Genomic DNA, 12,836 nt, shown 5'->3' on the forward strand with positions numbered 1-12,836 from the left:
GGCTGGTAGAATAGGCCAGCTGGCCTCCAAACCATTTTCAGTGTTGTTTTCCTGAAAACTCAGCTGGTCCTTCCCATTACAAGACATTCACTAGAGTCACTTCACATCAGAAAAGCCTGGAACTCTGCATGTGCACAAAAAGACCATGCTGGGTTATAACCACATGACAGGAGGGGAGGAGGTTGTGGCATATGACCTTTGAGATGCCTACCATTCTGTTAAGCTACTTATCAAGTTCAGCTATGTCTAAAAAGTTAATGGGATATGCATACAGAAATTGCCCTAGGAAAAAGATAGTCTGTTTTCCTTAGGATACTAGGCTTAAAATTATAGCAACAGGAATTGTAAGGCATAGCAGTTTGGCATTAGTATGTAGAGGCTATTAATCTCTCATAGTGGAGGTTACTAAGTTAAACTTTATTAAACACTTCCTTATCAGGATAAAGACTATACTTAAATTAATGTATTTTCCTATATGCAACTTCCCACCCATATGTAGTTTCTTCTATAAATCTGAAGGGAAGACTGGGCTGGAAAATTCAGTAAGTCAGGCAACAAACAGTTCCTGGAACAGCCTTGTATACATGAATGTCACACAAACATTTAAGACTCACATGCTTGTACAGGAATACAACATTTGGCTTTAAAAATATATCTACCCTCTCTGTGCATTAGGTCCCAACATAGTCTATCCATGTCAAGAACTGCAGTTGTTCTGATGATGCCAAAACCAGAACTGGAAATCTTTCACAGCTACAAAACAAGTGCTCGGGGTTCGTTATAGCACAGTTGATATAAATCAGACAGAGAAGTGCGGTCAAGGACAGGCATTGGTCAGTCCTCCAACTAGGACCTTCTGGCCTTTGTTTATCCATGGAGCTTCAGCTCAAACTGCTGTTTCCAATTTAGAAGTGGATTTGTTCCCTGCTGTTCAGAGGCACAGTTCTGTTAGAACACCCACAAGTCAATGCCTTGCCTTATCATCAGTAATACTATCCTATGAAGTAATACTATCCTATGAAGTACAAGAAGAAAAGTGATATTAAAAAAAAAAAAAGAGAGAGAGGGGGGGGGGGGGGGGGAGAGAGAGAGAGAGAGAGAGAGAGAAAGAGAGAGAGAGAGAGAGAGAGAGAGAGAGAGAGAGAGAGAGAGAGAGAGATGCATTTCTCTTTGAACTGCCTAAAAATATTCTTGGACCTCATGTGGGTACACACAAAGGTAAGGAGAAAATGCATGAATAATCTTTGAATAAACTTTTTCTTCTTATTCCCTTTCTGACTTGTAAATCTCAATCTACAAGGTGTCATTTCACAGGGACAAAAATGTTCAACCTAATGGCATAGACAAAATCATTGAAACAGCATGGCAACCAAGTCAGATGCACTTTAAGATGAAAAGGAGAAACTTCATTTTCTCCTTCACTATGTCTGAAATGAAGTAACAGTTGATAGCATATTAGTTCATGACTCATACAGAACATTCTAAATATCAAGAAGGCATGCATCTAATTTCAATAAAAATTTCAAAAGAAACAAGTTTTGTGGTCCAGGGTAGATACTGCTCTGTACCTGGCAGTACAGTTTGTCCTACAGATGGAGTGAAATGTTTGACCCTCTGAAATGCAAAGAAATTAATTTCTGTGCGCTCTAAGAACTGTGGAAGTAAGATAACTCTATAGACAGACACATTGATTCATGGTTAAAGATACAGCAGTTTTAAAGAAATAAATTTTCTTCCCATGCTCCTGTGCACAGCACCGGCAGCTGCACCCTCCTTGGACATGATGAACCCAGTTGCAAAGCACTGCAACAAATTTTGATGCAGTTACATGTTATTTTCTGCAGTGGACACTTCTTTGATCTCAGGCTTAGGTGGCAAAGCCTTATTTTGTACTCTTGCTTAAACTCTCTCATCACCATACAGGGTTTGTTCTTCTAAACTGCCTGGGGGTATGTGCTGTCCAAGCCTAGATGCTTCCTGGGGAAGAGCGGGCATACAGAAAGCAATGTTGTAGGTGGTGCTGGCAATTCAGCATGAATAGTGGCAAACCTTCTTCCTGTCCCTATGCTACTTATGCACACAGAAATAGCCTCAGTGTCTTGCAGATGTTTACTAACATCATTGGTGTCAGCATTATCCTTGACTTCAATATGAGGGACACTTTCAAGACTTTTGTTTTGAAAGTTAAGGTGCATGGCAAATATGTTCGTGTGGGTCTCAGATTCAGTCAAAGACAGAAACTGAGAGTTTCTAGTCAGGCAAAAGCCTGGGAAAGAGCTGGGAAAGAATGTAAATAATTCTTTATCTCTCTTGTTTTTCACATTGTTTATAGTTAAGTTCTATCACTGTGCGTCAAGCACTCTACACCAATGGTGTGCGTTGTTTTTACTTTAGAACAATAGATTTGATCCTTGCAGAGCTCTGTATAAAAGAGTGGTGTATTTTGAATAAATCGGAGTTTTATACTCAGCAGCCTTCTGAGTCAGAGTCTTCTCATTCCCGTCCTGCCTCAACAGCAACATATTTGTTATATATGAAATTAAATTCTCTTACTTTATAGCCTATACCTGGAAGAAAATAGATTGCATAAAATGAAAATGTGCACTTGGGAACAAAGACTCCTGTACTCTCTTCTCCAAGCAGGTATTACCTATTTAGCAAGTCACTGAGCTGTTTATGCTTCATAAATCCCATCTACAAAAAAGGCATATTCTAGTCATTAAATCTAGAAGAATACTAACAACCTATAGTTAAAAAAACACCAAACAATCGGGGGGAAGGTTAGATAATAGGGATTTTTATGTCTATTTAAATATCAGTGAACTTTATCTTTGAAGAAATCACACGTTTTGATTAAAAAAAAGAAAATATAAAGATATGTGTGGGTGAAGAGTCAAAGGAGTCTATCAAAAAAGGAAAAGACTAGTTCTGTCCAATAGATAATCTGATAGGACACAGATGGTAACATTATTCCATCTAACTGAAAATCATAATTACATTTTAAGATTAATGGGAAGTATTAATATTTAGCAATGCATACTCCCATCTTATACTCACTAGAGATTAATGAACATTCAAAGAATGAGCAAAATCTGCAATTAGAAATCATTTGTCATTTGGACAGTGTCATTGATCAACATCAGCTTTCAGTAGTATATTTGATTTCTATTAAAAATTATTTATTTTCTGGTCTTAGGAAGTATCCACAGAAAGATCCTTCAGCTCCCATTCATGTGTACACCCTGTGTGTCTGGTCTGTAGACCAGACAGGGGTTGTCCATTTCTGAAAATCCTTTCTTGACAAAATTCACATGAGCATGCTTAATAATGGTGAGAAAACAGTGTATGCTTGGTGTCCTAAAAACCAGTGCAACTGCCCAATCCTTCTATAGCCAACAGAGAATTCCTCTTTTGTTAATCTGAAATGCTAGTTTGTCTCCTTTGATTCTTCTAGGGAACATGGTTTGAACATGTTCCCAGATATGCCAGGTGCCTAAAGTGAGATTGAAGGTTTCTACATCAGGAAATGCTGCAGCTACAATAAATAGAAAGATGTTAATGTCACTAATAATTTTTCACTCTTTTTGGAAGAAGTAAGAAGAAGTAAAAAGTAAGTTTTTAGAAGTAATAATAATAATGGGAAAAAATTCTGTCCGGTCCTCAAGGAATTTAGTTAGAATTTTTGTGCAGATTTTTCATCATCTTCACATAACTTACAAAGTGATGGAAAATTATGCATTGCCTCACTGCATTATCACAAAGGATATTTATTGAGGTTAATTTGAATGACAAATTTGACATTTCTTTCTCCATTATTACAATTTAGAAAACTGCAAAACTTAAACCAGTATCAAAATAAATGACGTGAAACAAGCAAAGTAGTGTACTTAGATGTACTGTTTAAGTAGACGGTATATTCACTGAAGCAATGGAATTATGTTGCTTGAAGAGAATAGAAATATTTTGTCATTAACCTGCCATTTCTTTAGCTGTTATTAACATTCAAAAGGATTTAGCCAAAGAAGCATAGGAGCTGTTTTGAAATCTTCAGTGTCATGGAGGAGTCTTCACAGCTGTACACCAGTAGGGGATGCCAAAAGAAAATATAAAAATTGTCTTGTCCCATGAGCATATACCTCAAGGTATTTCATACCTTGATTTTGGAATTCTGAAGTCAGAAGGCTGAAAAAAATAGTATCAGTAGGAAAAAAAATCACAGAATAATCACTACAATGTAGTAATTACTAATCAAGATCCAGTAGAACTTTGTAATGGAAGAAGCAGACTACTTTATTGGTATGCAAGTAGTGCTCTGAAAAAATTTGAAAATAATGGGACTATTGCACATAATAAATAGTAGGGTTGTAAGAATCAGCCAATATGTATCACGACAGGAAAAATACCCTTTTATTTTTTTATTTAAGGAAGTATCCTGGTTTGTATTTATGAGTTTCAGCCATCACAAGAATTTCTTAATTCATGGACATTTCTCTCTGAGTTTGGCAATTGGTTTATAGGTTCCCCTATGATTTATCATTTATCATTTCTAGCATATCACTTTTAATACATTTTTCTAATTTAAGTTCTATTTATATACTCTGTGGTAATTAAAACTATTACATTTATTAAATGATGTATTGGGTTGAAATGTCGTTTCACTTTATGAATTCATGCTGACTTGTTTGTTGTTTTTAACATACTTTTTCTTTTCAGCATTAGCATTCTGTGGTGCAGTTGCATTAAACTAACAGAGGTAGGCAGGCATTCAACCAAAAGGCTTCAGTTAGATGATGCTCAGAATTGTGAAATGTAACTGCTCAGTTCCAGCAGTAGAATTTACAATGCAGATTATTAAGTTTGCATAAACTGTGATTTCCATAAACCTCTTTGGATACTGGAGTACTCCACATGAAAAACATCACCATAAGAAAATAAGAAAGGAACAGACTCAAGTGGGTTGCCTAAACTGAATTATCATGGTCTGGGAATCCCAAGACATGAAAGATTTGAACCCATTGGAACAAATCCAGAGGAGGCCATGAGGGTGATCAGAGGTCTGGAACACCTCTCCTATGTAGGTAGGCTTAGAGGGTTGGGTTCATTCAGCCTGGAGAAGAGAAGGCACTGAGGAGAACCTACAGCACTCTTCAAATATCTAAAGGGGGTCTACAAGAAATCTAGAAAGGAACTTTTTCCAAATGCATGTAATGACAGAACAGCGGGGGACATCTAGCAAATTACAGATCCATCTACTTTCTATTGATCTTGTAAGACTAATCATCTCAGCTAGCATTTACACCTCTCAAAGTTATGGGAGTTTGAGAGAAGATGAAGCCACAAAGATAAAACAGCTTTGGGAAAGAATGGGACCCAATTCTGTGATTTAGTATTCTCAACTCCCTAGCTTAGCAACTTGGATTACCTTTGTATTTTTCAAGTGGTCTGTAAACATAAACAGGTCATGACCATTCACTATCAATTTTACCATCATGTAAGGTGACATCAAAAAAATAATTTAAATGCATGCTGTGGAACATGTAAATTCTGCTTAGTACCCAGTCCATTAATTTTTGTTTTGTTTTGGTGTTTTTAAAAATAAATTAGTTTAAGAGTTTCTTGCATATTCCTACTGTAGATAAACAGAAAGCTTGACAAATCAGCACTGCCTAAATGAAGAAAGTTTTTCCTCACTCTCAGATGATGAGTCCCAGTATTATTTCAAATAAACTGTCCTGGTTATCATAATGATGATCCTCAATACTGCAATAACACCTTCAGCTCATGCTACAAGTATTCATTTTCAGTCCTGTTTGATCAAATTTTCATTAACTGTTAAAGTGTATTTATTATATATTTTTAAAATACTATTATATTTATTTATTAAATTACCTAGAAGCTAACCAAGTCTCTAGTTTTACAGGTGGGAAGCTGAGTAGCACTTGTTTACCACTCAGGCCCCAATTACAGTACTCTCCCCAGATGTGTGTCTTGTGGTCTTACTGTCCTGACATCCAGTTGGCTCCTTTACCTATGCTCCAATGCTGCGTGTGTGGACTCTGGGACACTGTTTACTCTGTCATTCTAATACTTGCACTAAAGCTAGACAAATAAATGTGTTTTTTTTCCTGATACTGGTGGCAAGTCTGTAGAGAACACACAGTCCTGACAGAAAGCCACCAGTGTTTCACACAGATGAACTTCTAGTTAGTCAGCAATCAGCCATGCCCCTTTTCCACATTTTTTAAATTGGCATTGGATTTTTTTTTTGCATGTCTTTTCAAATGAATATTTTTTTCAGTACTACCACAGTCCTCGACTTTCTTTGAAACAACTGAAAGGAGCAGAGTACATTCTGCCAGCCAAGAAGCTGATTCCAGGAAGGGAGTATCTTGAGGCTCTGACCAGCTGACACGGCTGTGCAGCACCTTCTAAAATACACACTGGCCCACCTTCCTAAAATACATATTGAAAGAACATCAGCAGACTCCCCACAGATTGCTTAATATTGCTGGATAAGTGAGATGAGATTCCCTGCTGTCAGCCAACCATTTGATTTGCTACCTCCTCAGTATGGAATTTTACTCCTCACCAAGGGCAGTATATAAGACAAATTCTGTTTATTGCACTTGCCTCTGCAGAAGAAAGAGGCACAGGGATATGGAGGCTGTTATACTTCTTCCATTATTTGGAATATACTACATAAAACACAGATTGGTAAATTCAGGTCATGAGCAAAAAAAAACCAAAATCAGTTTAGGGAGCCATATGTGAGGATATGTGCACAATCTTTTGACCATCCTGCTGGACTTAGGAAAGGACTTCTGTGTTTTTTCTGTGGGACTACAAGACCAGCTGACAAATCTAAGGGAACCTGTATAAGAAATCAGCCAAGCTTACACACCTATTTGATTTACTGAGAAAAAGTGCATTTATATAAAATAATGCACTATTAAGTGTCCTCTCATCTTTTGTGAGCAAGTAGTGCTTGTGTAAAGTGTATGCAATAGATATAGCATAAGTTACAGTAACTCAGGTGATTAGAGGCTATTCAAATACTAGTAAATTCAGCTGAAAAATTAAAGAAAATTCACAACTGGTGATTGAAGGTGCAGATCTAGAAAAGACTAATTTAAGTTCTGATTTAGAAGATTATCTCACTACTTTACAATTTTATAAATTTAACTAATTTTGTTAAATGAAGAAGTGAACTTCTCTAAAGTCTCTTTGAAGGACTTGATCAAGTAAGCTCCCAGTTCATTGTTTGTCTCCTGAACAGCTGCATCGTAACTCCCAAAGAGTGGTGTTGAAGCCTTCACATCCTCTCTATTTGCTTGGACTAAAATGAGGTTAAGCTCCTCTGCTACCCTTTCATATTTTTGGTGATCAAATCTGCAAACACTGGCATCATCAATGGGGTAGGTGATGCCAGTAGGGTAGCAATCCCTTGGAACTGGGAACTCCACGTTTTTCAGCATTGGCAATTCACAGAGAAATGTGAAAAGGTCTTTAAGTGCTTGGGATGATAGTGGATTTCCAATAAACTTAAACTCCTGCAGTTTCTGACATGGGCTTAAACCTAAAATCAACATGTTGACATGAGTGTCTTGGATATTACACTCCTCCAGGGTAAGACTCCTGAGCACTGAAGAACAGTGGCTGAGGAGCTTAAAGAATGTTGATGGGTAAAGCTCAGTTATATTGTGGCCACTCAGGTCCAGAGCTTCCAAGTGATTGGCATGGAAGCTACTGGCTAAAAAGGCCATATCAGCATGGTTCAAGGAGCAGTTAGAAACATCCAGCATCTTCAGTGGAGTTTTTAGTGGGCTGCAGAATTAAAGAGAAAAAAAAAATTATGATGCAAAATGTTGAAAACTACATTTACAAAATTTCATGTGTCTAGCCACATTATGAATGCTGCTATTTACCACATTATTTTTTCAAACCTCTCTTGAAAACAGAAGCATGTGCCAAAAATAGCAAGTATATTTTCCTCATGAAATTTGTTCCATTATCTCCTTCTTTGCATGACTCCACTGTGCTATTTTAATGGGGATTAATTTATTAACATTCTATGTATCTGGTTTTTACCCAATTATATATTGTAAAGTGTCTGTCACTTGCTGACTTTAACAGCAGATCACTACTACCATAAGAGCATTGGTAACTGTTTCTTGTAGAAAGCTGCAATTATTCCAGAGATTTAGATAATTTCCATTAAGGAAGGATTAATTCCAATATGAAATCAACATTCTAACAGGATATCTGCTTTTGTTTCTAGCTGTTTTTTTTTCTGTACATTTTTTTATGCCCAAGACATTTACACATTGTAGTGCTCTGGAGTTACAAAGAGACATTCTGATGAAGAAGGTTGGAAGAAGTGTAACTGAGATTATACTCAGATATTCACGTTAAATATAAAATAGTTCTGACAAATGAAAATAAAGAGATTGCTTTCATACTTATTACATCTTAGTGAGACTTCTGCCACAGGGCTCAGGTGGATCAAGCTTAGAAACTTGCAATTAATTTCAATTGTATAAATCAATATATGCAGTATGTTACTCACAAATTTTAAATAAAATGACTTCTTGTATGGGAAGAATTTTAGACCAAGGTCATTTTTATGGTTGAAACTTTTATATGCCTATTTTTTTTAGATGCTCTGAAAATTTTACAATTAACTTATTTCCCATTCTAATATGAGTACTGCTCACTGATAGTTTGCTAGCTTTTTGCAAATTGTCAATTTTCCACTAGAACTCATAATGAATATGCACATATCAGCTTAATTTGTAATACAAAAAACCATCAAATCTCTCTTGTCTTGACACCAAGAGACACAACAAATAACTGAAATCAAAATCTCAAATGAAAATCAACTATTCCCCTGCCCTCCTTAAAATACAGTATCAGTGGAAAAGTGTATATACTGACTGTTATTTAGAGGACAAAAATTCACTAGATACTATAAATATACTTCAAATGCAATTCAGGACTTGCACCAAAGGCCAATGCAAGCTGATTAACACATAAGTTCAAATAAAAAATGTCTGGGTATACCAGGCTCTTCTGTGGTAGCTGAAAGTATATTCTTACCATATGGACTCTGAAAAACTAATCAAAATTGTCAGTTTTTCAAAGTGTATTAGGTATACATTGGCTGCCAATTCTCCCCAACACATAATCTTTCCTGGCTTCCTGCTGCCCCTTCCCATGCACACCCTTAGCTTACTTTACTCACTTCCCTTACTCTCAGCTTGCTGGTGGCACAAAGTGCTCTTTCTTATAGTGTGACTGAAAGCAGGATGACCACATTACCTGAGAAGTTTCTGTATTCTTCCAGTGAGTATAGAAAATGATATATTCAGCTCAGTGAGCTGTGTCATCTCACCCATCTTTTCTCCAATGTTAGTAAACATCTGTTCATCCGTAGCTGTGAACCTCTGCACATTAAATGTTCGTGCTGGCAACGTCAAGGACATCAACAGAGGGAAGTGGATACTGTTGAAGAGCATTTCTAAGTGTTCCATTTCCAAGTGAACATTATGAACTATTTCCAGTTTGCGCAACCAGGAGGGATCAGTGAGCTTTATGATATAGAAGAATTTCTGCAAGGTCAGGTTGTCAGATCTGAATGCCACACAGCAGATTTTCAGCGGACAACTGCATTTCTTCAACAGGGCCTGCACGACCAGCTCATAGTTCCTCTCTGTAACAAACAAGTCGATTAGTACATTGATACTGACGTCAAAGGTATGTGGATTGCACTGTGCTTGTTGCAGGTAAACCGGGAGGGCTGAACAAAGCTCAGAGAGCAGCTGTGTCCTGGCCCATCTACCCATTGTCTTCTTGCACTTACAAAACTGAATTTCAACATCTTTTATACCCGTCAGGTCGACTACTTTCAACTTTTTCATGTAGGGAGAAGACTGATTCAGCACATAGTCTCTCAGCCCTGTCAGACAGCTTTCCAAGCACACGGAGCATGTTCTATAGCTCAGGTCTTCCTCGTAGTCCAGAGTAGCTCCCAATAGTTTTCCCATGTTAAAATCAAAAAGTGGCCAGTTCTCTACCAAGTCGTGAATCACTTCCCCTTGCTCCAGTAAATAGCTGGCTTTAAAAAGAAGCGGAAAAAGATCATGGGCAACAACACCGAGATTCTTCCTGGCAAACTCTGCATTTGACACTAATGCTTCGGCGCTAATGAATCGGAGAGACTTCATTGTTGTCCTGCACTCCTTACTGTCACGGAGAGTGACTTCTATGTTTAACTAAAGATCCTGGTTGCTTACAACCTTCTATTTTTATCTGCAACTGCTGTTTGCTGCTAGCGGGAGCCTGGGAAGCCAGAGTGAAGAGTCACATGCTGCTTTCCATTTTAGAGCTACACTGTGAGTCTGCAGTAATCATCTGTGAGATCTTTAGTCAGAGAGCTTTTAATCCTTCATATTTATATCTAAGATAACTCAAGTAAATATAGACTGCTACCCAGCATGAACAGTAAGATCAGTGCAGCACATGAACATACAGATATTGCTGTATTTTTTTTACGTCATACAAAAAAGCACTAGGAGTTCCACTTAAACAAATAACATGATCTGTATTCCACTTTTTTTCCATGAAAAATTCTGTGCTGGGGATTCACATGCTGACTTCAATGGGGATGATTTCCCAGAGTTACCATTGAGCTTCTAAAAACTACAGCCATAAGGAAAGACTGAGGCACTACAGTCATTGAACTACAACAATACCTCTCCCTTTTGCCCTTCATGTAAAGCAAGCTGATACAGTTGCTGCAGTCAAAAAGACAAAAGACCCTGGAAGAGCTCAGAGCCTTGTGACCAGGACACTTGCTTGAGGTAGGAGACTGAAGGTTGATGACAAGACAAGCTGAACCAAACAGAGCACTGTTAAAATTCTCTCATAACTTCCCAGGCAAGTATCCTTAGTGCTCTTGCTTTGAGAAACAGGTGGTCTTTTCTTTCCTGTTATTTAAGAAATGATAGCTCCATTGTGATACTGAATGGGAAAACATTCAAAATCTATCCAGGATAGGAGAAAAATCTCTGTCACCCATTATCACAAGAGTAGAGATGATGCTTCTTTCAATCTGGCACTTCCTCCCAGGGGAAGTGATGATGGACACCTCCTTTACCTCTCATGTTTTGCTAGGCAGCCAGTGGGATGGAGACTTCCTTCAAGCTGCACTGATCCTGCTTTTCCAGATAATTCCACATCTGTTTTGCTGTGAAAAAATCACAGCACACTTCAAAGATTCCTTTTCAAGTAAACTCCTTATGGAATATTTAAATATTTTATTGAAAGCAGAAGAAAAATCCTAAATTTGCTTTAAATTACAGGGAAAGGACATCTTCATTAGATTGTGTCATTCTGAGGAAGTTTTTTTATTTTTGCAGGCTTTTGGTTTGTATTGTTTTAATTTTGCCTTTAAATAGATGAGTGGTAGAAAACATGCAAGGTGAAATAGATAGAACTTGACAAGATATTAAGTATTTTCCTTTGTTTTTCAACTCCATGTGTATCAGATGATAATGATATAGGTATTACAGTATTTTGTGCAAATTAATAAATGCTGAAAATGGCCACATATAACTGATCCCTGTATGACAAGAAAAATGTACAAATTGATTGAAACTTTTGTCGGTTTAGTTTTATTGCCTTTCAAAATGGAATAAGCTAGTCATTATGTTTTTATCTATTTACCTAGTACATCTGGGCCTCTTTATTTCCCAGTCCAGGACATTTGGACCTCTTTATCTGCTTACCTGGTATATTTGGACCTAGTGGTACAAAAGTTCCAAGATAAAGCATTCTACTATTGTCCCAGATTTTTATTAAAATACAGCAATAGGAATGTTGCCTGGTTGCGTAGGGATGGGGTCAGAAAGACCAAGGCTTGGCTGAATATGAACCTGGCAAGGGAAAGAACAGTAATAAAAGCTTCTATAGGTATTTCAGCCAAAAAAAGAGAGGTCAAAGAAAGTGTACTCCTCTGATAAACACAACTGGGAAACTGATAATAACAAACTAGGAGAAGGCTGAGGTCCAATTGTTTTACCTCGGTCCCCACTGACAAATCTCTCTCCCCACACCTCTCAAGGCAGGGACTGGGGGAGCAAAATTCCTCCCACTGTAAAAGATTGGGCTTGTGACCACCTAAGGATCCTGAATGTCCAAAAATCCATAGAACCTGATGAGATGAATGCCAGACTCCTGAGGGAATTGGCTGATGCAGTTGACAAGCTACTCGTCATGATACTTGAAAATTCAAGTCAGTCAGGTGAAGTCCCAGGTGACTAGAAAAGGGGAAACATTGTACTCATCTTTAAGAAGGGTAGCGAAAACAACCATGGGAGCTACTGGCTGTCAGCCTCACTTCTATGCCTGGGAAGATCCTGGAACAGATCCTCCTAGGAGCTGTGCTAAGGCATGTGGAAAACAGGGAGCTGATTTGGGACAACTAGCACAGCTTCTCCAAGGACAAGTCCTGCCTGACCAACCTAGTGGACTTCAGTCATGATGCAGTGACTCCATCAATGGAAAAGGGAAGGGCTGTAGCTGTCATTTGTCAGGACTTCTGTAAGGCCTTTGACATGGTCCCTGACAAAACCCTTCTCTTTTAATTGTAGAGAGATGGATTTGATGTGTGGATGTTTGGTGCATAAGGAATTGTCTGAACAGCTGTATCCAGAAAGTATTGGTCAAGAGGTGAATGGAGATCAGCGAGAAGTGGTGTCCCTCAGGGGTCCATATTGAGACAAGGACTGTCTCAATCAATGACATTATGGCAACAAGTGCACCCTCAGCAAATACAC

General features: G+C 37.9%; 1 protein-coding gene across 1 annotated transcript; it reads right to left on the reverse strand.

Annotated features, from left to right (window-relative positions):
• Window positions 1–7,080: 7,080 nt before the first annotated feature.
• LRRC14B (leucine rich repeat containing 14B) lies at window positions 7,081–10,288 on the reverse strand. The gene is made up of 2 exons (XM_021540507.2): window positions 9,319–10,288; window positions 7,081–7,824 (listed from the first exon to the last, which is right to left on the reverse strand). Exons 1-2 carry the CDS (start codon window positions 10,221–10,223, stop codon window positions 7,179–7,181), a joined length of 1,551 nt encoding a protein of 516 aa, XP_021396182.2. The 5' UTR covers window positions 10,224–10,288; the 3' UTR covers window positions 7,081–7,178.
• Between the last annotated feature and the right edge of the window lie 2,548 nt (window positions 10,289–12,836).

The sequence above is a fragment of the Lonchura striata genome, chromosome 1 (genome assembly GCF_046129695.1).
Source record: "Lonchura striata isolate bLonStr1 chromosome 1, bLonStr1.mat, whole genome shotgun sequence".
Classification (NCBI taxonomy): domain Eukaryota; kingdom Metazoa; phylum Chordata; class Aves; order Passeriformes; family Estrildidae; genus Lonchura; species Lonchura striata.